Source organism: Kazachstania africana, chromosome 2 (assembly GCF_000304475.1).
Source record: "Kazachstania africana CBS 2517 chromosome 2, complete genome".
Classification (NCBI taxonomy): Eukaryota; Fungi; Ascomycota; class Saccharomycetes; order Saccharomycetales; family Saccharomycetaceae; genus Kazachstania; species Kazachstania africana.
The window spans coordinates 382,744-407,761 of NC_018941.1; the positions used below are offsets into that span (position 1 = coordinate 382,744).

At 34.2% G+C, this 25,018-nt stretch overlaps 10 protein-coding genes and 1 non-coding gene across 11 annotated transcripts; all 11 read right to left on the reverse strand.

Moving 5' to 3' along the window:
• Positions 1–193: 193 nt before the first annotated feature.
• On the reverse strand, positions 194–537 carry MRA1 (Mra1p; the record flags this gene model as incomplete). Its single annotated transcript, XM_003955581.1, has 2 exons — positions 194–382; positions 505–537. The coding sequence occupies 2 exons, from the start codon at positions 535–537 to the stop codon at positions 194–196; spliced, it is 222 nt and encodes a 73-aa protein (XP_003955630.1).
• A 289-nt stretch (positions 538–826) lies between these two features.
• Positions 827–1,798, reverse strand: MRX21 (Mrx21p; the record flags this gene model as incomplete). The annotated part of the gene is made up of 1 exon (XM_003955582.1): positions 827–1,798. One exon carries the CDS (start codon positions 1,796–1,798, stop codon positions 827–829), a length of 972 nt encoding a protein of 323 aa, XP_003955631.1.
• A 1,914-nt stretch (positions 1,799–3,712) lies between these two features.
• Positions 3,713–4,945, reverse strand: KAFR0B01990 (C2H2-type zinc finger protein; the record flags this gene model as incomplete). Its single annotated transcript, XM_003955583.1, has 1 exon — positions 3,713–4,945. The coding sequence occupies one exon, from the start codon at positions 4,943–4,945 to the stop codon at positions 3,713–3,715; it is 1,233 nt and encodes a 410-aa protein (XP_003955632.1).
• A 4,574-nt stretch (positions 4,946–9,519) lies between these two features.
• KAFR0B02000 (C2H2-type zinc finger protein) lies at positions 9,520–10,431 on the reverse strand (the record flags this gene model as incomplete). The annotated part of the gene is made up of 1 exon (XM_003955584.1): positions 9,520–10,431. The coding sequence occupies one exon, from the start codon at positions 10,429–10,431 to the stop codon at positions 9,520–9,522; it is 912 nt and encodes a 303-aa protein (XP_003955633.1).
• Positions 10,432–12,724: 2,293 nt separating this feature from the next.
• TIF6 (translation initiation factor 6) lies at positions 12,725–13,462 on the reverse strand (the record flags this gene model as incomplete). The annotated part of the gene is made up of 1 exon (XM_003955585.1): positions 12,725–13,462. One exon carries the CDS (start codon positions 13,460–13,462, stop codon positions 12,725–12,727), a length of 738 nt encoding a protein of 245 aa, XP_003955634.1.
• A 401-nt stretch (positions 13,463–13,863) lies between these two features.
• DSS4 (guanine nucleotide exchange factor DSS4) lies at positions 13,864–14,292 on the reverse strand (the record flags this gene model as incomplete). The annotated part of the gene is made up of 1 exon (XM_003955586.1): positions 13,864–14,292. The coding sequence occupies one exon, from the start codon at positions 14,290–14,292 to the stop codon at positions 13,864–13,866; it is 429 nt and encodes a 142-aa protein (XP_003955635.1).
• Positions 14,293–14,532: 240 nt separating this feature from the next.
• On the reverse strand, positions 14,533–16,248 carry ROK1 (RNA-dependent ATPase ROK1; the record flags this gene model as incomplete). Its single annotated transcript, XM_003955587.1, has 1 exon — positions 14,533–16,248. One exon carries the CDS (start codon positions 16,246–16,248, stop codon positions 14,533–14,535), a length of 1,716 nt encoding a protein of 571 aa, XP_003955636.1.
• Positions 16,249–16,491: 243 nt separating this feature from the next.
• Positions 16,492–19,185, reverse strand: AGC1 (citrin; the record flags this gene model as incomplete). The annotated part of the gene is made up of 1 exon (XM_003955588.1): positions 16,492–19,185. The coding sequence occupies one exon, from the start codon at positions 19,183–19,185 to the stop codon at positions 16,492–16,494; it is 2,694 nt and encodes an 897-aa protein (XP_003955637.1).
• A 425-nt stretch (positions 19,186–19,610) lies between these two features.
• KAFR0Btrna6V lies at positions 19,611–19,684 on the reverse strand. Its single transcript has one exon. It is a non-coding gene; the product is annotated as a tRNA-Val (tRNA).
• Positions 19,685–20,023: 339 nt separating this feature from the next.
• SDD4 (Sdd4p) lies at positions 20,024–23,215 on the reverse strand (the record flags this gene model as incomplete). Its single annotated transcript, XM_003955589.1, has 1 exon — positions 20,024–23,215. One exon carries the CDS (start codon positions 23,213–23,215, stop codon positions 20,024–20,026), a length of 3,192 nt encoding a protein of 1,063 aa, XP_003955638.1.
• A 281-nt stretch (positions 23,216–23,496) lies between these two features.
• EAF3 (Eaf3p) lies at positions 23,497–24,600 on the reverse strand (the record flags this gene model as incomplete). Its single annotated transcript, XM_003955590.1, has 1 exon — positions 23,497–24,600. The coding sequence occupies one exon, from the start codon at positions 24,598–24,600 to the stop codon at positions 23,497–23,499; it is 1,104 nt and encodes a 367-aa protein (XP_003955639.1).
• Positions 24,601–25,018: the final 418 nt, after the last annotated feature.

A 25,018-nucleotide genomic window follows, 5' to 3' on the forward strand; every position in this document is an offset into this window, starting at 1 on the left:
GAAAATGATTTACATTGTTAAATAGAGAACAATTAAAACTTAATTGACTTATTTATTGTATTTTAGATTGAATAAAGGCAAGTATGGTATTTTGTTTAAAAAAAATGGAAACAGATTATTCTTTCTCGACGGTTTAGTGACTTACATCGTTTTTCGAATCCATCTGAAGCAGCGTTCTATAGTAACCAAAAAGTTAATTATCCTTTTCATTTTCCTTTAATATATCATTAAGACCTGATTGCTGAGGATTGGCTGTGACTCTTAAGCTATCATCATAAGCAAATTTCCTGTAAGTAAAATAAGCTCCAGAGCACAACGCGACACTCACGGCCAAAAACAAAGGTGTTAGTTCAATAGGAACAGTTTTGCTAACCTTTTTGTTCTACAGCAATGAAAAAACTTACGAAGTTTTCAAATTAACGGTCAGTACACATTTTATTCACTTCAATTATGAGCCATCAGCAAAAACAATATTGTTCAAGCCCCTAAGAAAACATAACATACCGCAACATTAAGGAGTACCTGTGAAGATCTCATATTGTCAGGACTATAGCAGATGAGGATTAGATAATATCAAAAGGTGATATGAATTGTCAGTATATAATTTTTTATAAATATTAACATGAATATATATGCTTCTCACTCCTTATTTTCATAGTCCGAAGATTATGAAACATCGATGCCGGTATCCGAGCCAACCATATTGGAGTTAAAAAAATAGTCTTACAATAGTTTTGATGTCCATTTGTTTAAAAGAGTCGAGCTAGTTGAGGTCTAGCAAGTAGCTCTTCTTATATATATTTCAGCCGAAATTGTATGTTGTGCATCACAGTCTCTTGATGCTATTGCAGGTCATTTCATAAACTAGCCAGCTTACCGCAGTAGAAGGTACCACTTTTAGTAAATTAGCCTCTAATCCCTTATAGTAGCCTCGAAGGCCTTCTGTTCGAGCAATTGTCTTCAGAGCATCATAAATGCCTGTATAGTAGAATCCCAACTCATTATTGCCCATTGTCAGTATCTGAAATCTTCGCCGGAGTAAATCAAAAGGATAGGTGAGAGTCTGCGCTACCCCTCCACTTATCGCGCCAATAGTTAGCATATAAGTATTTTGCTTTAAGGAAGATTTCAAGTTGTTGACATCCTCCTCTTTAGGTAAATATTCTCTTAATTGCTCGTAAATAGTAAAGTTTAATGCTACGTATGGAATAATCCCCAGAGAGGTGGGCCAAATGCCTCTAAATAATCCAAATACTTTACCTTCTTCTCTATAAACTTTGCTGAATAATTGCCAAAATCCAGGTGGCTTTAAAGTATTGGCAGCTTTACTATTTCTTAAATTTTCTAGGTTCGACGTTTGAATTGACAGCCTAGTTTTCAATAAATCTAATGGATATGTAGCAATAATACTGCAACCGCCACATAAGGCACCACTGATCAAACGCTGGACATTGGTTAATTGCGCCACTGCACTATTCTTATCAACGTGAAATATGTTTTTCTTACAATAATCATAAACAACGAACTGAACTGCACTATATGGGAATACTCTTATACAGTTGAGACCGTTTCCACGGAATAAACCCTTGACATTCTCTTCTTTATAAACTTGAGATATGGCCTTAAATACACCATTATTGTATGGAGCTCTTGTACTTTGAACTTGTAATAGAATTTTGACTCTCTCAAAGGGTGAAACTACTGTCCTGGATACTGCCCCAGCGATTCCACCTGATACGAATGTAACGTTCGACTCATTTTGTAAAATGGTCTGTGCCGTTGAAACCATCTCATTCATTTGAGAATAAGATGGATGATACTTGATTCTGACGAGGATTGTATCTTGAGATGATCTATTTGGTAAATAATAATCTTGCTCCGTTTATCTTCACGAACCTTATTGTAAAATGGAAAAGCGGGCCCACTGATTGATTTTCAAATTTCACGTTTAGTCGAGGTGAGGCTATTCTGGAATCAGAGTTCAATAAATTTCTCGGTGCCCTGCCAAAAAACAAAACTTGACAAAACTTATTGGAAAGGACATCTTATGTTGACTATTTCGCTGTTTTTAATCAAGAACAAGAACTGTGTAATGACCCTCTTACCATCAAAGATCTGATGAGGGAATATTTTTTCTTGCAATCGTCAATTGAAACAATCAAAGAGCCTTATTACAAGCTGAAATTGTCGAGTCGATGTTTGCAGACAACATACAGGATTGAAAGATTCCGGCTGAACTGCATAAATGAGATTACTATGCAAATGAAGGTCGACCCTACATAAAACAAGAAAGAAACAACAAAAAGAAAAATGAAATGCAATTTCCAAAAATAACTGTGAGGCGCATATATACCTACACAACAACAATTGCATACCACGATGTTCTACCAGCATTCATTCTGACGTTAACGAGGACGAATATTGTTAGTTGGAAAGGTATGGTGTATTACCGGTGTATATCGCTCTGCACTGGTAGTTCCATATCAAGACAGTTGTGGCTTGATATTTCTCCGATTTAATTGATTCTTTACCCACCCGTAAGGTTTTCCACACAATCATTGGTATATCTTGCGTTGTATTTTGAAACAATACTGCACTGTATACGGACAATACCCTCAGTTGTTTCTCCCTTAACGTATCGTAGGCAATGAACGCGTCGCATAGAATATGCACCCGACGGCTGCAGGAAATTCTCTTCAACGTCAACATCTCAAATGAATTTTTAACCACGATTATGGAAATCATGTGTCGGAAGCCATTCATGCAATAAGGGAAACTGCTAGAATCGCATGGAATTCTTAGTTCTTAAACCCGGGAACCCCATGGATCCAGTAAGCACGCCTTACTTCACATATAGCTTGCTTTCTCGCATTCAATAATAACTTTAACTTTAATTAACTTTGGTTCATAAAATACGGATTTTATTTCAATTTTTTGAAGTATCACATTCTTCTTAAAGGTTTAGGATGGCTGAACAGACCGTGGTTTAAAGACTAAAAACGTACCATATGCAAAATTAGATGAAAACATCGAATGTATAGTGAAGTCTTTTCGGGGACAAGAGAACCCAAGTCTCCTTTCTTGGTTCCACAGAGAGGGTTTAATCCGTTCGAAAGACTCTTGTGAGACAGCTACAGTTTTACAACAAATCTTTATGCCGCACATTCATTACAAGAAATCAAAATAATAAAGTATACTTCTTCTTGTATGATATATCGGCATAAGTCTCGTCAAAATCTTTGACAGTGTCTCTCTTTGACTCTTGTTTAATTTTTTCTTCTTCTATAATCCAAAAGGCAACCAGAAAATGATTTTTAATGAATATTTTTGTAAACAATTGGTAGGATCAATTATATGGCTCTTGAGGGGCAAATAAAAAAAATGTAGCGTTTCAATCGTGGTGATACAAAAATTAAGAACTTGCAATACCATCAATTAAAAAAGTCAAATCATGAACTTGAGTCGAAATTTGAAGCTGTTTCTATCAGCTTAAATAGAGAACGATTAATAGATAAAAAGTATTAGAGTAAAAAGCAAACTCAATTGGAATATATTTATTAAATTTTTATAGGAGATTATTTACTTGTGCAATACGCAATACTTCCAGTACAGTGAAAAAACAAATTTGATGTACAAGAAAACGTAGCCCACGGTAAGAATAGTGAATATAGTGCAAAATTTTTCAAACAAACGTTGTTTAATCCGTTTCATTTCAAGCATTTTTTTTAGTTAAACCTTTCTTTCTGTTCTTCTTGATCAACCTTCTTTCATGAGATTTTAAATGTCTCAACATATTACTTTTCACATTGAATGATTTACTGCAATCTTCCCAAGTACACTTGAAAGGCGTATCACCAGTATGGATTAAATAATGCGTCTTCAACGTGGAAGGTCTTGAACAAATCTTACCACAAACTGGACATTGCTTCCTCAATTTAACGGCTGAAGTGAAATTAACCGTATAGTTCTTCTTGTCTCTATTTGATTTTGTGCTATTCTTTTTGGACGTCTTATTCATTGTATCTGGAGAGGTTGAAGTAGATCTTGAAGATGATGATGGAGATGGCATTGTTGGAGAAAAGTAAGCATTTTCCTTATTGATAGTATTATCTACAAGATTGGCATTATTAAAAGGAAAAGACTGTTCAGGCATATTATCTATGGCACTAAGAGAATTGACTAATGGACGTATAGGCTGTGGATTCAATACAGATGGACTTGTTATTGAAGGATGCTGCTGCATATGATAAGTATTAGTATTGATATTACCATTATTAGAGGTATTATCATGCTGTTGTAATTGTAACTGCTGATGCTGTGGTTGCTGTTGTGAAATCACATAGTAGTTGTTTAGTAATTGTTGTGGTTGTGGTTGTATGTAAGAATAATATTGCTGTTGATAGAAATGAGATTCAGGTGACATATGGTCATCTCGCATGTTCAAAATTGTATTAGATCCTTCAAAACTTTGTACAGATGATGTAATACTTTGTGGGGTAAGATGTTGTTGTGGTGTGACTAGCACTATTTGGGTTGATCTTTGTTGTTGGGGAGGTACTTGAGGCTGCTGCTGCTGCTGTTGTTGTTGTTGTAATATTGGAGGTGGAGAAGGTGTAGTGGTGACAGCCACGCTAGCTTGTTGGTAATATTGAGAATCATTGAATTGCAATGAAGGAAGTAAAGAAGAAATAGATGGTAATTTTAATTTTGGCTGTTGAGATTCGAAAATAGATGAATTTTGACTGATATTATTATCATTTCCATTCAATATTGAAGGCGGAGCAGGCAGTATAGAATGCAATTTTGGTAAACACTGATTTCTATTTTGAAATCTGTTACTAGGAATGGCAACGTTATGATTAGAAACAGAAGTAGCTGTAGGATTGTTACCATTATTGTTGTTGTTATAGGCTTGCATTTGATGAAAGTTAGCAATGGTCGTCATTTATGAAGTCTACGATACTTTAGATGGAAAAGATCAAAGAAAAAGAAATGTAACGAGATGTGGTTATTTGCAATTTTCCTTTTGACAATCTTCAATTCTCACTTATTTCACTTAAATGAGAAGAAGAATAAATGAATGATGTTATTATACACAAGAATAAAGAACTTAACTGTGTATTGAGTGGTTTATGAAATTTATTGATTTTGGAGAAAATAGTTAGTTATGAAAGAATAATGTTAGCTTTTGTTATCGAAAGTAAGAATAAAAAGAATTTTTATGATATATTAGAATACCACTTTTAATTTTAATAGGATAACGGAATGATATTTATATATGCAGTAAATCAAGAGGTTCTCAATTATTTTTTTTTTCTGCCTTGGGTCAAATTTGATGCTAAGATAGTTAATAATGCAAGTTGAAGCAATTGATCTCTAGTATATTCGAATGGGAACTGTGTATGGAAAACTCTGATTATCAATGCGATTTCTTAGAACGATACAGTAAAAACGAAGAGAAGAAAAAATGTATTCTAAAAAAGATTGATGGGAGGAAAAAGTTTAATCACGCAATGAACTGCATATGAGTACGACAGACAAAGAAATTTGTTTCAAGCGTTAGTTGAAACAGGAAGAAGAAGAAGAAGAGAGGGACAGAGACAGAGTAAATGCTCTTGGGAAGAAGATCAAGATTGATTCAGTGTTTTTCATTCAGGCGTAATAGCCAACACATGCATTAAGTTAGTTATTTTAAGATTTTTCAATGGGAACACCCGGTGTTTATTAAGAAATGAGTATTAATACCGTACAAATCTTTGGAGTGAATTGACGTAGAGACAGAATAATAGTATGTACTGCAAGTGAGCATGCAAAAAAAGAAACGTAGTTAGAGATTAAATTAGGTGATTATCAAATGGGGAAAATTTCAACACTATGGGATACCGTTGGTGGTAGCTACTTTTCTTTTCCTTCAATTTCCTAATAAGAAATTTTTAGAGAAAAGATAATTGATCGAGATTTTTTTTTTAACAAGAAAATGGAAAATGAAACGATTATTCGCTATATTTGCTAAGAAAGATAAGAAGGAGGAGAGAAAGCGGATAAGAACTATATAAACGTATCCATGTTTCCCGTATATCAGTAAATCAAATGAATTTTAATGCCTTCCATTCTTTAGACGACAAACCAGTAAATACGCCGAACAGAAAGCAGTGGGGGATAAGTAAGTAGTGCTTGCAGTAGAGTTCTTAAAAGAAAAAAGGACGCATAGTTGTCATATTTTGACTACCCGTTGTGTATATGCTCTCTGGATCGTAACAAAGGGCCACGTCAATTGAAAATGGGAAAGGAAAAAAAGTAGGAAGAATGGTGAGAAATTTGTCAGAGAAGAAAAGAAAATGATGAACAGTGACAGGCGGTGCAAGCAATTGTTTGAGATCAGTAAGATTTGCTCGTAAAACAAAAATAATAGGAGAAAATTGCACGGGATTATTCTGGCTGACGCTGAAACCGTGCAGGAGAGACCCATTTCAAGTAGGAAAAAGTCGTATTTCAAGTATCCCACGAGACAAAACAAATAGAAATTGAAAGTTGAAATATGCAAGAATGTGTGTCTCTCCTGTAACTGAGTGGAGTAGCTACTATGTCTTATTAGGAACGTGTCGCAGAATGGTAGGAAATGCGGTACATTTTCTTGCAACCATCTGAGTAGTGTCTTGGAACCTACGCACACGCAATATATTATTGCTACTGCTAAAGGATCACAGAAAAAGAAAAGAATTTAGCTCAAGATTATCAAAACAATAATCAGTAGGCAATCGAAAGGTAATTATGATTTTCAACGTACACATAGGCCAATTTGAAACAAAAAGAAAAAAATCATTTGAACGGAATATGCTGATTTAAAATATTAAGTGGACAGGGATTATGAAACTAGAAATATGTAATCATTCAATACATAGTATTCTTTCTCTCTGTAAAGGTGGGTCTGTCACCTTCCTTCCAAAAAACAAAAGGTTATTTTGCTTCCATTCTTGATGTTGGTCTACCGATCAAGACACAGGGACTTTATATTTATTACAATTTCATCAAATTCCGAAACTTTAGCTAATAAAAAAGGAGCTATTTATAGGCCTAACAAGATAGATAGTAATAAAAGTAGAAGGTCTGGAATTTATTTATATATTCGATCTGTTTTCTATTCTACAATAAGTACAGCGTGTATTGTATGAATTAGAAAATCAGTAACCAACGCAGGTGAGTCATGCCTACGTCTTGCTATTGGAGTACATTCTTCTATGATGATTTTTATTTTTATTTTCCCTAGCAGTTTACTAGTATGGGGTAGGAATGTCAATTTGACACCAAATATTGTTTTTCTTTCTTTTTTATCAAAGCGATATATTCAGATTGACAGTGAGGCTTTTATGAATATTGTTGAATTAAGTTGTCGTCAAGAAATTAATCTTTCAATATGGTATTAATCAACATTCAATTAAAATGATGAACTCATGGCACATCCGTTTAATTGTATGGCTTAACTTTTATTGTCCTATCTTGTTGAATAGGAATAAGAAAAATGCACCCCCTGATATTAAAATCCTAATAATATCAATTGAACTAAACCTCATTGTTCTCAATTCCTTTCGTCATTTTTCAGTACCCACGAGTGTAACAATGGATCATCTATATTGTCTTCCTACTTCTCAGTTTTGCCTAATTTTTCCTATTTCATGGATACTACGGATCGGTATTAACTTACTACCTAAACCCCGTCGTAAGATAGCCATTTTCCCATTATGGACTATCTGATGGGGAAAAAAGGTAGACGCACTGTTGTCTTCTTCATCAATTGTTGTGACCTAATTATTGGTTAGTATTGCTCCGCGTATTCCCCTTTCAACATAGTACAAATCATTTTATAACATGCATTATTTCTCTTCGTACGCGCCTATTGAATAAACTTAGGCATCGTTTCTAAAACAAATAGAAAGTAAAAAAAGACTTGTAAAACATCTAACGATCTTGTCACCAGCCACTAGATCCTATTGTCACCACATAAAAATTTAAAATATATCCTATCTATTCTTAATAGAAAATCTAGAAGGAAACGTTGTACCAAATTCGAAGCCTTGCCTATCAATTTGTCGTGAGGGTGGAAAGAGATCTCTAAACGGATGTTTCCTTTTTCAGTTTAGCTTTCTCAATAAATTTTTCCTTGCACAGCTATCGCAAATGAATTTACCGCAACACTTTATTTTTTTGACTCTTGATTTCTCTGCCGCAAATGTGCCTGTCAAAAGTTTAAAGAACTCGTTTCTTTTTCTTTGGTTCTCAATTGCGATTTTTTCCTCAAAAAAAATGGTTCTCTGACTTTCCAGTCAACATCCATTGTACAGCAAATTCTCATAAGAAGTATTGTCATCTGCGTACTCTGTTCAATTGACTGCACCAATGGGAGCACCATTTGCTTCCCTGCCCCCTCTTACCGCCCATTCCGGTATATTTTGACATTCAAGTATCACTGCTAGACTCGTCAACATAAAGAACTCTAAAAGAACTTCTGCACTTATACATCCGCAATTCCCACATCCGTGGTCCAATCCTTATTTTAACAATCCCATATGCATTGACGAATGCATAATCTCCTGATAAATACTGAAATCGATCACAAAATTCAGGGAGATAGAAGTATACTAAGAGCAAGAAGAAGAATCTAGAGAAACTTTCGAAATGAGAACGGATCAGAATGTCTTATTCGGGATTTTTGTAAAACTTGACAGCAGTACGTGATATTTTTTTTGAATTACTAATGAATCTGAGTGCAAAAAGTTAATTTATTATCGCCTGAGTCTCGATAGTGCAAATGAACTCATTAACATAGATGTCCTCTTTAGACATTTACAAAAGGCTCAACTTCGTTCGCTCTTGATAATTTAACGAACCTATTTCAAATTTCAAATTCTCTGTTATTCTTATTATTGGTAAGTACGGTCGCAACACGATACTCAAGAATGTTGAAACAATTCTTACTACACTAACAACCCTAAACTTTTGTCACATCAGGTCACATTGTAAATCATTTTTACGTCATTTTATTTCCTCTTCTTTTCTACAAAATGTATATACAGAAAGAATGCCAGTTGCCTGCATTGAAATATGGATTACGTTTTTCCCTTCCTTCTAGAGTCCTATTCACCTACTTTTCTGTATCAACCGTTGCGCATGTAAGGTTTGTTTTACTTTCGAGGTCAAGAATGATTTTTCGTTCATTTATTTTTTTCGAGATCGAAATTATGACGTATTTCTGTTTTTTCTTGATTCATCGTCTTTCTTGCGTTGTTTTTTCCATTCATCAGGTCCAAATTTTACAAAAAAATTCATTACGTATTTGAAAAGTTGATCTTTACGCGTACATTCTTGTCGTTAAATTTTCCTCTTCTTCTTACGTTGCTTTAAAGTCCCCGAATACAGCATCATGGTCATTCACTATTCAAAAAAGTTATTGTCAATATTTAAGGTCTATAAAATTGAAGCGGATATAATATATATGTTTATTTACGTGTCATTCATAGTTTTTTAAATAAGATCCTTGCCTGCCTTAACAATCTTTGTCTGTAACTTTTTACTCAATTTCTTTTCATGACTCTTGACGTGTCTCAGCATATTGCTCTTAACGTTAAATGCCTTGGGACACCCTGACCATGTGCATTTGAATGGTGTATCGCCAGTATGAATCAAGTAGTGTGTCTTCAAAGTAGATGGTCTAGAGCACATCTTACCGCAAACAGGGCATTTTTTGCGTTGTCTTATCTCCCTACTTAAATGTTTCTGTAAAGGCATACCTGATCCTATTATGTACCCGTCATTCAATTGTTTTTGAGAAGGTAAGGATGTTGTAGAAGAAGCTCTTGAAATATCATTACTATTTTTCCTGCTACTACTGTTACTACTAGGAGCAGAAGATGATGTATCTGTAAGAGGTAATAATGGAGTAGTACAAATTGGTTGATTTGAAATCTCACGTAATTGTAAGGGGGCTGCAAAGTAGTAGCTTTGAAGTAACTGTTGCCTTTTGGGACTTTCTCCTGAAGGCGAACTATATGTGTTTCCTAAGGGAGTTGATGCTGTACTTCCAACTGGCGATGGGTAATAACTTGGTACTGTATGGGGAATCTCTGTAGGATGTGTTATTACTTTATTTGGTGATTGAAAATGATGAACATATTGTGCTTGAAAATATTCAGGTGTTCTAGCAACCATTTCATTGAAGGATGGTAATTTAACTTTTGGGATATCACTATTTTCATTATTTCTGATGATATTTTGTATAATGGAGCTTGTGGATGGCTTGATATAAGGCGTTGAAGGTGGCAGAATCTTATGAAGCACTAATTTAGCATTATCAATTGGTGTGCAACTTGGAAAAGACTGGTTAGGATATACCGTTTCATCATTAATATTGAGGCAGGTAGCTCTTGGATATGACATTATAGAATATTTAGTAAATCGTTGAATCAATGAGTAATGCAATTGCAAAAATTACCGACAAAGAAGTAAAACGAAAAATAAGAAAGCTATTAATTTGAGTCGTTCTACTTACAATTGCAGTGGGCTTCCTAGATATATATATAAGAGTGAATCAACGACTGAGTGCGAATAGTACCTGATTATACAGAGAGGAAATGGTGCGTGAGAAAACCGATAGATACTGTTGAGAAAAAAAGTCATGGTTTCAAGTTCGAAATGGTTGTCCATGACAACGCTCAAAGAGAACGGATGTGCTGAAAAGTGTAACTTTGCCATTTAAGGAAATTGGATATCTCTTTGGAAATAAAAAAAAAAGAAACAATAAAAAAAATGCATCACCAAGAGATTGCCGTAGGAGAATGCACGTAGTACAGAGAGACACGCTATTTTGCAGCTGGACACATCCGCTAGCTACGACTACTTGGTAACCATAATAACAGTGAAACCCTCCAATCGTTTGTCAAATTTTGAGTGGGGTGCAAACGAATGAGAAAGTAAGCTTGCTCAGTAATGGCGAAGCACAAATTCAAATAACTATTATACGTGGGATTGATTGTTGTTCGATGTGTTTTTCCCGATTTACGAACTCAATTAACGTACACTGGTCTAACATTCAGTGCGTTCGGTTTCCTTAGAAACAAGAGATCATGTTTCTTTTGCTTTATTGTACGAAGATTTAGGGCCAACATTTTACTAAGGCTTCCTTTTATCTCTCCTAGCATTTCACGACTTTCTGTAATTAAAGAGAATAATAGTAAAAGAAAGGAAAAATGCAGGAAAACTTTTATTTTTACTTAGCAATTTAAACTGATTTTTGGGCATATCGATCTAAAAAGATCACTAGAAAGTCAAGGGATATAGGCAAATTATATGCGATTTCAAAAGTATTACATCTGCACAAGCAATTTATCTCATTTTTCTTGCTCCTAGTTCATTTCACCTGTTTCTCAGACGATACATAAAGGAGGGTGTGCCAAGTTATTTATATCTATTCAATCATCATATTTTGGTGTTTTCCTTCTTGAAGGCTCGGTTTTAGTATTATTAATTCCTATGCATTCCCAGACCATCTATTTCTAAGCGTATGATTTATGGATTAATACAGGACAAACTCTGGTCCCAACAGTACTTGTGAATAAAAACTAGATTGATAAATAAAAAACAAGAAAGATACACTCTCGCAATTTTTATTCATAATTGAGAAACCGAACTACGAAATGTAAACCCAAAATGCATGGCTAATCATTCGCTTGAAACTTTGTGTAACAGGGCTCAAACCTTGTTAATCGATTGAATATAACGCTACAACGAAGGGGGAAATGGGCTACTACGCATACTGTAGGGATACAATGGCCTGCTAGGACGCTTTCTATATATGTTACATTACCCACGGCATATATTCTTAAAATTATCAATGATTATGACCTTAGCGGTTACAATTGAATATTTATAATTGAGAAATCATGCCGTAAAATCTTGCTTTAAAGTACTGTAGCTTGAAAATATTCAAATGAACTTCATTAATTGAGTATTGAACCATTAAAGTTTCTACGCTTGATGATAAGGTTTTTCACAATATTAGTTATCATTGATTCTACATTGGAAAATTTGGCTTTATCAAAAAGAGCGTGGGGGCAGAAGAGACGTATGTGCAGATTATTATAACAGTGATATTAACTATCTAGACATTTACTTAATAATTCAAAGGCAGTTTATAAATTGAAGGACTTCACCTTTATGTGGCATAATATCTATCATTTCCTATTATAATTCCCAATAATATGAAATGAGTGGGTAGAGCCACTTCTTTTCCTACGAAACATGAAAATATATCGTACGATAATCTCTCTCTGTAAATTCATCTCAACTATGTACATAATGGTTGCTGGAGGTCCTCTCACAAAGTAATGAATAATTCTATGTCCTTCCTCTTTGAACCATTTCGGTACGGCTATAAAGAAAAGGTGCAACGAGACGATTGAAGTTTATGGACTTTAATCAAGGGGTCGAGATCTATAAAGCTTTTTTATAAATTTTAAAGAATGAAAGGTACTTTGAGTAAAATAGGTGGAGGTTAAATCCTCGCCATGTTATGGAAACTTCTATACATTACATATAATACCATGTCTTGTCGTTTAGGTTTCCTGTTGCGTTCATCGTCCTTCAATACAAGAGAACTTTAGAATACATTAAAGAATTTTATATACTACAACTGTATATAATATGATATGATGTTGACTTCTATTGGTATCATCTATGAGTAAGTTTCGATTAAAGTATCACGTAAGTTACCAGAGATGGATTCTGGGTTAGCATCTTGTAGACGGAAAATACTTTCAATGACACTTAATTCTGGTGCAGTGGTATCGAGACCAGTGACGGCTAGATAGTCATTTACGACCATACCGGCACCGACGACAGAGCTACCACGATTCACAGTACCAGCAACTAATGGTACTTGTAATAGAGATGACAATTCTTCTTGATCTTGAATGCTAGTTTGTGGATGAACTAAACCACCTTGATTACTCAAAGCACAGTATGAACCAACAAGAATATTACCAGAAATTGTTTGACGGAAAACTTCAACACCCAATACATCACTTATTAATTCTTCAGTTTCTCTGTCAATATCAGGATGTACTAGAGCAACGTAATCGTTACAACAGATAACGTTACCTAAGGCAGATAATCTTTCTTCAACTCTTTGGATCTTGACAGAATCTGGTAGAGTATTTCTTAAATGCTGTAATTCCTGATCAGTGGTTTGAGTTGGGACTAAAAGACCTCTACGGTTACCTGCAGTCATTCTACCGATGATACGAGTACCAGCGATTGTAGTATGAGCGATTGGAATAGCGTCACCTAATTCAGCCTCAAAAGCAGAATAGAAATTTTCAGAACCACCAACAGCAACTAAACAATAAGTGTTTGTTAACTTGGAAAATACACCAATTTCATTAGAGTTTTCGAATTGAGTTCTAGTAGCCATTATGAATTATAAAAATTTCTCTCTCTTCCAGTAGGTTCGTTCTTTCTTCTTCTCCTTAAAATATACTTCAGAAATAATTTGAACTCGTAACGATTCAAATATGTCTGATGTTATACAGAGATGACTGTTACAGTATAAAGATATAACTATATGTAAGACGGATATATAGTGATGTCGACCTCTTGAGCTATCTATATGATTCCCGCACTATGAAGGAAAGAAAAATTTTCCCCCCCAAGAGAGTTAAGCACGTTCCCGATGATATCAAAAAGGAAGAAAAAAAATATCACGTGGATAAGACCGGGTTATGCGATGAGCTTTTTTCTAATTGAAAACTTTGAGATGTCAGAGAGAAACAGTGACGGAAGAGCCTGCACAATTAAGGTATCTACCAATCACGCTTAGGTCTTTATACATTTTACACTCCTCAAACTGATTAGGTGCAGTGTCTGTTTGTGATTACCACCATCCACAGTACTAACTTCGCATACTACACCAATTGGTCCCCTATCACAATCAGCGCAAATCAGATATTTGAGACACCTGTCAATCTTGTACTGGTCATCTGCATATTTAAAAACAAACTTGTTTAAATTGTCTTGTTCCAAAATTTCTGATGGAATATCCTTGGATACACCAATATTATCGAAATCCCACACATCTTTCGTAATGAAAAATTCAGAATTTGTCAAATCTTCCTCCCGTTGTTGCATCAGTTGCAATGCATTGAACATATCAGTAGCAAATTCCGTAATCATATCTGAATTTTCATCTTTTATGGTTATTATCGAACATTTACAGTTTTCAAAGGAACACGTTGTCTTAATCATCTTCTGGGTTTTATGGGGATTGTCAATTAACTATTCTTTATTACTGGTGACTTCGATTATATTGCATCTTCTTTTCTTTTCTTGCTTTTCATTTCAACCACCACTTTTTTTTCTCTTTTTTCGAGCATCTATGTTCTGACTTTTCTCTCATTTGTAGACGTTAAGTCCATTTTGCTTGAATAATTAAACGAAATATTATATGCACCTAATCTATAAAATATTAGATATGTCCTAAAATGACTAATCCGATTCTATGGTTGCTTCGTTTTCTGCCATTTTCCGTCTCTTGGTTGCTTCGATCATTTCCTTCTTACGTTTTCTCTTTAGCTTATCAATCTTAGGCACGGTACTAATTTGTTTCCTTTCCTTATGTAGTTTACCCTTCTTCAAGGCTTGCTTTTCATTTTTACTTATCTTAGAAATCTTTTCCATCCATTCTGCAACTTCACATCCACTTTGCTTCATAACATTGATAATCGGTTTTACTCCAACAGCATCTTGCTTGGTGTAAAAGGTTATAGCCTTACCTGACCTACCACCTCTACCAGTTCTACCAATTCTATGGACGTATGCTTGAGCATTTCTTGGAATATCATAATTGATAACTAGATTAACACCTTTAAAATCAATACCACGAGCTAACACATCTGTACAAATCAAACACCATAGGTCTCCACTTTTAAACCTTTCAATAATTTTATCCCTTTGTGTAGCAGTCCTTTCGGCGTGAATAACATCGACATTCATCCTATCATACATTAGTTCGTGATAAAGGGCTTTGGCCCTCACAATGGATTCCAAAAATATAACTACAGGTGGCTTAAACTCACCTTCTTGAACTAATTGCCTTATGGCAATTAATTTACCTTCTTCGTTACCACAATAGACTAGTTTTTGTTCAATGTCAGAGTTTGCGGATTCTTTATGACCAATGATAACTCGTACAGGATCCAACATTAAACTCTTTGCAATATCTTCAATATGAGAAGGGATTGTAGCTGAATACATAGATTTACGAAGCTTTAAATTCTTTGCGCTGATTAAAGACAAAATGCTGTCACTTTGTTCAACAAAAGTCTTATCAAATAATTTATCAGCTTCATCAAAGATTAAATGCCTCAAATTGTTCAAATCAAGAGCTTCCGCATTCAAAAGATCAATAAGTCTCAATGGAGTTGTAATAATGATATCATACTTTTTGTCATTGATTACTCTATTCTTGAACTTCGCACTCAAAGATCTAGATAATAAACCTATTTGCAATGGTTTCTTTTTCCCAAGGAAAATTCTATTCGTAAGTTTTATGCATTCCATATAAATTTGGTTTGCTAGTTCTTTTGTTGGTGAAATAATAAGACCTTTCAAACCTTCCTTCTCTTTTTGGTTAATGACTTGTTGTACCAATGGAATTAGGAAAGAGAGTGTTTTACCAGAACCAGTTGGGGCACAAGCTAACAGATCACGGTCATACAACGTTATTGGCAAACTTTCACACTGTATAGGCGTTGGTTCGGTGAAATGATTATCGATTAAGTTGGAAAGTAGTCTTTTATCTAGGTTGAATCTAGTTATCAAATCTTCAAATGAGCCGATGGGGAATGGAATATCCTCACCTGATATATTACCTTTATAAGATTTACGTAAAGCAGTAGCTTCTTCCGCATTTGTGATTATTGGCTTGATTGGTTCATCTTCTACAGTTTCTTCTTTCTCCTGTCCTTCTTCGTCTTCATTTGTTCCAGTAGTAAATTCATCTTCTTTCCCTATTTTTTCTTTCTCAACTTTAGTAATAATCCTTTTATTACGGAAGAAATCTAGTTCTCTCGTTAGCTGCACTTCTTCATGTTTGGTACTTTTTTTCTTATTGGTCTCGAGACTATAATCAACTGACTTTCCACTATTGGATTGATTTTTTTTAACAGAAGCACCTCTAGTCAATACTCTAAAAATATCCATAGTCAGTTATGCAGCAGTTGGGTAGTCTAACTTGTAAGATCAAAAGGTCAAATTATGTAGATGCCTATTAAATTTCAGCTCATCGGTAACTGGAAAATTTTCTTGCTTTTCAGGAAGAGATGAGTCCCTGTTACCCTACTCCAAAAAAAGCTTGCTAATGAAATTGAAAATGACCTTACATATCATGTGTAGTTTGCTACCATTGATAATGCTATATAAAATACAAAGGCATGTTTTATTATGCTAATTAGACATTTTTTCAATACTTTTTAAATAAGAGTAAAACTTCAGATATGTAGAGTGATCAAATTGAGAGAAATTATTATCGAGGTCAATGAATGTTTTTGAAATTTGGCAGCTCTTATAGTAGTAATTCAGATAGGTGGCGCTATACGGATCAACTAAAGGACTGTAAAAATCATTATAGATAAATTCATGATCGTCGCCATTCGTATGGCTCCTAATGAGCCCGTTTCTATTGTGAAGCGAGCTATTCATACTATCGCGGAATCTTGCAAAAGAACTGGCTACAGATGGGATTTCATCTCTTATTGTGCTTTCGGAAGAAGTAGCCCCTACTTCAGGTTTATCAAAATCTAATGGGAAAATATTTTTGAATAACTCATATGCAGCTAGTGTAAAACCAAATTGTGGTGAACTTCTCAATACTCTGGCGCCACCGCCTTTGAAGAAGCTCCTAAAATTTTCTTCTCTGAGAATTGTCTTGAAAGCATGGAATATTCCAGTGTACCTTGTTTCACCATGCTTCGGTTCAATCTGAAGTCTAGTCTTGATGACATCAAGGGGTGTAGTCAAAAATGCTGCTGGCATCCCAGCCAGTGCACCGGCCGTCAGTAGTTCCCAAGTTTTCAGCCTTTTCCGTTTTCCAGGCTTATTAGGATCAAAGTGAAATATGTCTTTTTTTAAATGTGCATAAGTTGGAAAGTAGATTGCTGAAAAAGGAACATCTCTCATGAGGCACGCTGTAATTCCCCTATATAATCCTGGAAACCCTAGCTTTTTTATAATGTGCAGACCATTGGCCTTGCCATAAATAGAATCTGCTTCAGCTAAATACTCAGACCTAACCTGTAGTTTAATTTTAACAATTTCAATAGGATTTGTTACCAACACTTGACAGGCACCTGCTATTGCACCTGCAAAAACCTCATTTGGTAGTTTAATTGAAGCATTTCTTTTATCTGTTAGCTTATTTCTCAAAAAGTCATTTATTGTAAGCTTGATAGCCTTTTCTGGCGCTACACCAAGTAGTTGGAACCCTAGGCCTGAAAATAATCCTTTTATACCTTCTCTACTATAAACTTTAATTAGACAATCAATAGAATTTTTATATTTTGTTAGCGACCGCTGCGCTTGCATTCTTGTCTTAATAAAATCAATAGGATAAACAAAAGTTGAACCAATACAGCCAGCCACAGAACCTAACGCAAAATTGTACATTGAGTCAAAAATTGGATAGAAATAATAGTTGATGTACAACGATTGACTTTGAAATTTTTCAATCTCTAATTGGTGGACCAAGTCATTCAAGTAATTTGGGTTTAAGATTTTCAAAAAATCATCTATAGTAGTCTCTAAAGCGTCTTCTGAGTTACTTATAATACCTCGCTGGTCGGAATTCACAACCTTTTTCAATTGATTTGTATCCTGCAAGAATTCATTTGTTATATCATCATAATTTACATTGAATTTCTTAAGATCTTCCTTTTTGTCGTCCGTCCGATTGCCGTTTTTGAATTCATTATGAATGAAATTGTCAATTGCAAGCACTTCATGATGTGAATTATGAACCACACTAATCGCCCGTTTAGAGTTTGCAACAATTGAAAATAACAGATTTATTTGAGATGGAGAGAATTCGGTGATATTATTAACTTTATTGTATTGAGCATTTAATAGTTTTAAAAATTCTTTTTTTGTAATGACATGACCTTTTAAGTCATTTTCCGTCAGGTCATTCTTTGTAACATATCGAATAAGTATCTGATTCAACAGATCAAAGTTTTGAAACAGGTAAAAAATGTCTTTAAATATATTGAAAGTAATTGCGTTATTATCTACTGTCATATGGGAAGCATTAGATAAATTTAACGACCTAAATACATTTGCTGGGACTCTATGTGAATAAAATAGCTCCAAAAGATAAATGAGCTGATTTTTACTCAGAGTAAGAGCATTCTTCAAGGGATTATAATGCGATAATCTATCAAAACCCATGAAGAGCCTTTCATTTTTCAAATCATTTTGTAAAATTGTTAATAATGAATTTAATGTCAAATATGAATTATTATCATTTGCTTCAGCAGAAACTGAACTATTATTTCCATATGGATACGTTATATAAAATTTTAGGAAGCTGAATTGATTCCAATCCAGAAATATGTTGTTTCTTTTGATGAAATCATCATTCACACAGTCTTGTAAAATTTCAACGGTCTTCTTGAATTGCTTCAGGTTTAAATACAAGTTGTCGAAGCTCAGAGATTTATCATTATAATTAATTGATTTTGTTCTTTTATCGGCAACACTTCTACCAACGTTTCTTGCCTTGATTCTTTCAATATCAAATTTCCTAAAAAATTCATAAAGTAAAATAACATGGAAATTATCATGCTCTAAAATATTATTAAAATAAAACCAGTCGTTAATCGTTAAGTAACCCTTATTATTTTCATCAATCGTGAAAAATATGCAACCAAAGGTATCATCAGGTACTTGATTCAAGTTAAATGAATGGTCAGTAAATTCTGAAAAAAGTTTTTTAGAAGTGGAAATCAATTTAATAAAGTCGTTATATGTCAAAACCAATTCTCCATTTCCAGAAGCTTCGTAGCCATCTTGTTTTGGAGTTGCAAATTTCCTAAAGATATCTGTCTGCTGAATCTTCTTGTCGCTGTTAGAGTTAATTTGCTCCATTTCTGGGATTTGTTATTAGCTAAGTACTATATGAAACTAGCTATAACTCCTTATCGGTCTTTTGTCATGCAGTATTGAAAAGGCTTTCGTAGGGAAACTTTCTTAGCACGAATAAATGAAAGTATTGAAGAATTAATCTACCTCGTAACTACCTACCGATACTCAATAGTTCAACGTTGGCGTCAGAGGGATCATCGGATCTGCCTCTTTATATATTAGCGCACTAAGATGTTGTATATGCTCGACGACATATTTGCACGCAGATTCAAAGCCCGAGAAAATTATCAAATCAGAACCTCTAATGAAAACTAATTAAAAAGACTACCCAAGACTAGATAACTTTTATAAAGTAGTTGTCATAAAACTTCTTCCACTCAGTGAAATCAGTACTAGAGAATTACTGAAAAACTTAAAAATGAAAAATTTGATTTCGCCCAGGATCGAACTGGGGACGTTCTGCGTGTTAAGCAGATGCCATAACCAACTAGACCACGAAACCGTATTTTGTTAATGTTGTGACATAAACGGGGAAACTACAGCTTAAGCTGTAAGTTCGTCTGACTGCTTTCCCAGAATCAAAACCTAGACACCCGCTGTCCAATTTATTAAACTAAATATTTCACTTTATTGAATTTGGTTGAATATTAGTGAAAAATGATCCTTCAATTATGTCATATTGGATATATGTCACTAAAACTTGTCAGCACAATGATCGCTACATTCATAATCATCAAAAATATACTGCCTTTTGAGTTACTAGAAATGATAATGGTAGATTCATGAGAAAAAAGTGCTTGATTGCCAACCCAAGTTCATGACTTCTAAGAAATCAAGTTTATTATACATCATACATATCGTTACATAAATAGTCTTTCTTACCTAAAGTTCGTTCTAAACAATGGGAAAATAATTTTCCATATTCTCTACCTAAATCCCAGTAATTCTGCTCAAAAATAGAAACCATATATTTTAAAAACCCCGCTAATAAGTGGGTACCTTCTATCTCTTTGAATTTCTTGGCTTTCTCCAATATCTGATCTTGATAATCGTGAATATTTTGATAATTGACCCTAACGTATAATTTGTCATACAATTTTATCAAATAATTTTCAAAAGATTCCAAGGGCATATAATCCCCTTTACGGTGTTTATTTCTATCATCAATTAATTTTTTAGTTATTGGATCAGTATCATCACTGTAGTTTTCCCATATTGTGGTTTCTGGACCATACAAAATAAAGCAGTGACTCCATACGATCATGATAATGACTGCTAAACTGAATGGTCTAGTTGCCAATATATCTGTGTTAATATCATAGTTTGAATTGATCTTAACTTCTTTACCATCATCAATTATAAAAAGTTGGAATAAAAATTGTAAAGCGTAAATAATTGTTACATCACCAACTGAATCTTTAGCAAAATTCAAGATTCTGCTATAGGACGCGTTATACTCGAGTAGAGTAGATTTGACGTTCATTCTCCATGGTGCACCGACATAAATAAAATAATCGTGATGAAGTGTTCTTAAAACAATTTGCGCCATGTGGTAGATAGGTAATTTACAATCGTTGTTGTTGAAATTCCATTCACAAATTTTCAATAGCGTGTTATCTGAAACAATATCATTGGCAATGAAGCAGTTATTGATTTGATTACAGCTTTTTTGGATTTCAAACAGCCAATAATCATAGGCAAATGATGTGATTTCTCTCCACGAATAATTATTATTCGTTTGCATTATCTTGTTATTATTTTTGTTGAACATGTAATTACTTAAAATGGGAATAATATTTTCCTCTTGGCATTGGAACGAAATAGAAATGATACCAGCCAACAAAATTTTTTTACCAAATAAACTTTGGATTTTATGGCAGTCATAATATTCATTATTATCGTCGTTACCTTCCGTCTTATTATCAAATAAAAGAATAACCTGTCTCATTAAACTTTTCAAAGCATTTAAAAATGTCACATTATTGAATTTTTTACTACGTGATGAACTATTGATATCGTAATTTCTAAAGAAACCAAATTCTTTCAAGATATCAAAGTTCAAATCATAACTTTCCCAAACTTCATCAGCACAAGGTAAATCCAATTGAACTTGCTTGAAATTAATGGATAAATTTACATAACCAAATACTGTGGCATGAGAAACATCCATATAAAAAGCGAAAAACGCCACCCTTTTCAAACTTTCAAATTCAACCCATTTCAAAATTACGTTTTTAAATTCGTCTTCTTCATTAGTATTTTCATTCTGGTCATTCAAATATGCATTATTATTTTGAAAAGGACGGCCACCTAAAGATGATGTTCTTCTTAATAATTGTAGGGTTGTAGCATGATGCAAATATGACCTTTCATGTAAATATCTGTTAGTACATGTTTTTTCATATTTCTCCAACAAAAGTAAAGATTGAATAATGTAATTTTTGGAAGGTGGTTGGAAATCTGAATGTGAGAAAATTATCCATCTTAATGGTCCACAAATTGGATCTGAAATTGTTTCTCTAAAACTTGCCCCCAGATAGCTGGCACCAGTCATAATTAAAGCTAGTATCAGTATATCCTGTGCTGAATTAATCTCGAAAGATGGTTTATGTAGTAGCCCATATTGAGGGTGAAAATTGATCCAAAATGATTTCAAAGTTGTCTCAATAGTCTCTATTGGTATAAATCTTAATTCTGGAATCAAAGTATATAATTGTTCACATTTTTCTCTTGAAATTTCGAACTTTGAAGATGGATCTTTATGAAATATAAGTTTGAGTGAGGATTCCAATTGTCTCTTATATTTTTCCAAAGTATCTTTATTTATTTTTTTCTTGTGATTAGAATGAGCCGTTTTACCCTTTTTCAACTCATTCATATTTGATTTTTGAGCAAAAATATTATCCTTTATACTTGCTTTGAAATCATCCTGAAATTTGTTCTGAGCTTGAGGGATTAATTGTTCTTTAATAAGCTGTTCATTTGTTGCATTTGCAAAGTTACTCAGTGTAGTATCAATATTTGAAGTAACTTGTTGCGTAAAGTTTGAGGAATTAGTTGACAGTGAAGAAGATCGATTATTGCTGTTATTTTTACTATCAAAGGGTGAACTACTACCTGTATACAATTCGCGTAGGAAAGTTTGTAAGGGATCAGAATTTGTTTCGTTATTGATAGCAAATAAACTTGAGAAATTTGCTGTTTGAGGAAAAGATGTAATGTTACTAGTGGTGTGATTGTTTGGTATATTTGAGGTACTAGCGCTCGTACCGGTTGCTGAGAAAGGTATAGGAGCTACTAATTCAGCTGAGGGGCTTAATGAAGTTTGGTTCGAAGAGGACAAGTGTTGATTTTGATAATCTACTGGTGATAGTATATTAGTATCAGTAAAATTTTGTGGTGAAACTGCCTGCGATCGTTGATAGTTAGCCGCTGATTTAGCGAAGTCTAGCTGTGCATTTGGTACGGGCTGTACTGCTGTACTATTAGGATACCCAAAGGGCACTTGTGTGGTTTGAGTAGTAGATAAATTATTTATGAAAAGTTGGTTTGATTGTGCCATTTTTGGTGTATTATCAAATAACCAATCGAAAAACACTTGATTGTTAGAATCTGTAGTACCACTTTTATTATTATTATTATTATTATTATTATTATTATTATTATTATTATTATTATTATTAGTACTATTATTACTACTAGACACTGTAGGATTAGATGATGTGGATAAACCGGTGCTAACATCAATTTTCTTCGCTGTAGCAACTTTCTTCTGACGACGATTAACACTATTATAGTGCCTCTTTTCATGTCTTGTCAAAAGATCCTTTCTCACAAACGTCTTGTCACATATGATACTTGAATTTGGGAATTTGAAATGACATGTATAAATTTGTTTTGGCCAATGATTCAACTTATGCCGAGAAAGATGCTCTTGTCTGGTAAAAGATTTGTTACAATCAGGATGCGGACAATAAAATCTTTCAGAGCCACTCTTTTTTATAGTTGGTTTACTCATCTTCCCAGTATACATGGCCTCTCGAGCAGCCTTCCTTAATGATGGAGTGTAAAATTTGCCGTTACTACTACTATTGTTATTACTACTATTTTTATTATTTTTATTATGATTATTATTATTTATTTTTTTTCCTTCTTTTCATGCTAAATGACTAAAATTAAGACTACAGAAGGAAAAAAAAACAGTTTTTTCATGCAAGAACAAAAAAATGGTACCGTTTTGGAAAAAAAAATCTTTTAAAAGATCTTTTAAAAAATCGGCTTTGATGGCTGCTTGTATTTGGTTATACGATTGAATTACATACCTAGGGCTACACCTTCGTACTGGCTGGATGTATTTATATAATAGGAATCGCCATCCTGATCGATCTTGTCGAAATTGAAAAAATTGTTAAATTCCACGGTGCTTAGCCAACTTAGTAGGATATCTGCATGTTTTACGATCACGGAGACACTTTGTTCATCCATGGTTGTTGTTGAGATCAATTCTGGCAGTATACTGATCAGTCTTAGTAAATGAATGGAACCGTAGAAATTGCAAAGATCCAGGTTGTTATTACCATGTTTCTTCAAGATTTCATCGTATTGTAACCTCTCCAATCTGTATAGAAGGATCTTTGGTAAAATTTTGTTAAAATACAATTTCATACCAACGATGAACTCATCCATTAGTGATTGATTGATTAATGAGTTTAATTGGTTTGTCTTCTTTGTGATGAAATATTTTTTGAAATTTTGTAAGATTAAATTGATATTATTTTCAGTCTGTGGTAATTTTATTATCTTTTTATCCTTTGTAATGAATTCCCAATCATCTACCAACTTCGACTTCAATTTTACAGGGATATGTACTGTAATCTTTGAGATAGGTATTATAATTTGTTTATTGTAACTATTCAAATTGGAATTACTGTTTTGTTGTGGAGACGTTGATCTCTTTGAGGATTCGTCTTTAGAGCCACCACCACCACCACCACCACCAGACGATGATGATGATGATGATGATGATGATGCCGATGCGTGTTTCTTCCTATTGGGGCCACTGGAGGCCCCACTAGCTGTTGATTTACGTTTCTGTTGCAATTTTTTAGCATTTCTAGCGTCTTCCACCAATTTTTTCCTCAATTGCACGTTATCTTCATTAAACTCTTTGATTCTGTCAGACCCAATCCATTCATCCCATGTGGATTTCCAACCTTGGTAGTGAATGAAATAACAATCTTCATCAGCCAATTCCACGGGTACCTCATCCGTGTCACTTCCCTCCACCGTTGCAGTAACACTACCATCATTCAAAGTCTCAACCTTCTTTTGTTCGGAATCCCATATCTTCAAGATCTTAGCTTCATACAGAAGAGGCCCATGGAATGCCAAACATTTACCACCCACTTCAAAAGACATCTTCTTCTTGTTCTCGATCTTCTTGCTGAGTCTCTCTCTATATCTGTGTCTCCCTTTCTGTCTTTCTGACTTTCTGTCTTTCTCTCTCAACTTCTCTCTTTCTTTCCACCACTGTTATTTTTCTTGTAGCAAACAGCAGAATTACGCGGTTCCCCAGCTGCACTTGGGATCATCAAACACGTCTGTTTGCTCGGCCGTATCTCTGGAATTCCCCTCCACCATCAGTTGTGCCCATCACAATCCATCAACAGTGTCACTCTCACTCTCACTCTCACTCTCATTCACCTTAAAATACATACAGCAATATGTATTTTACTACAACATGCTATACACTCTAACTCCATATCCACCTGTAATATACACCACGTGCTCACCCGCTTAATTATTGAATGGCTGAAAATTTAAGATTCACAAGCGC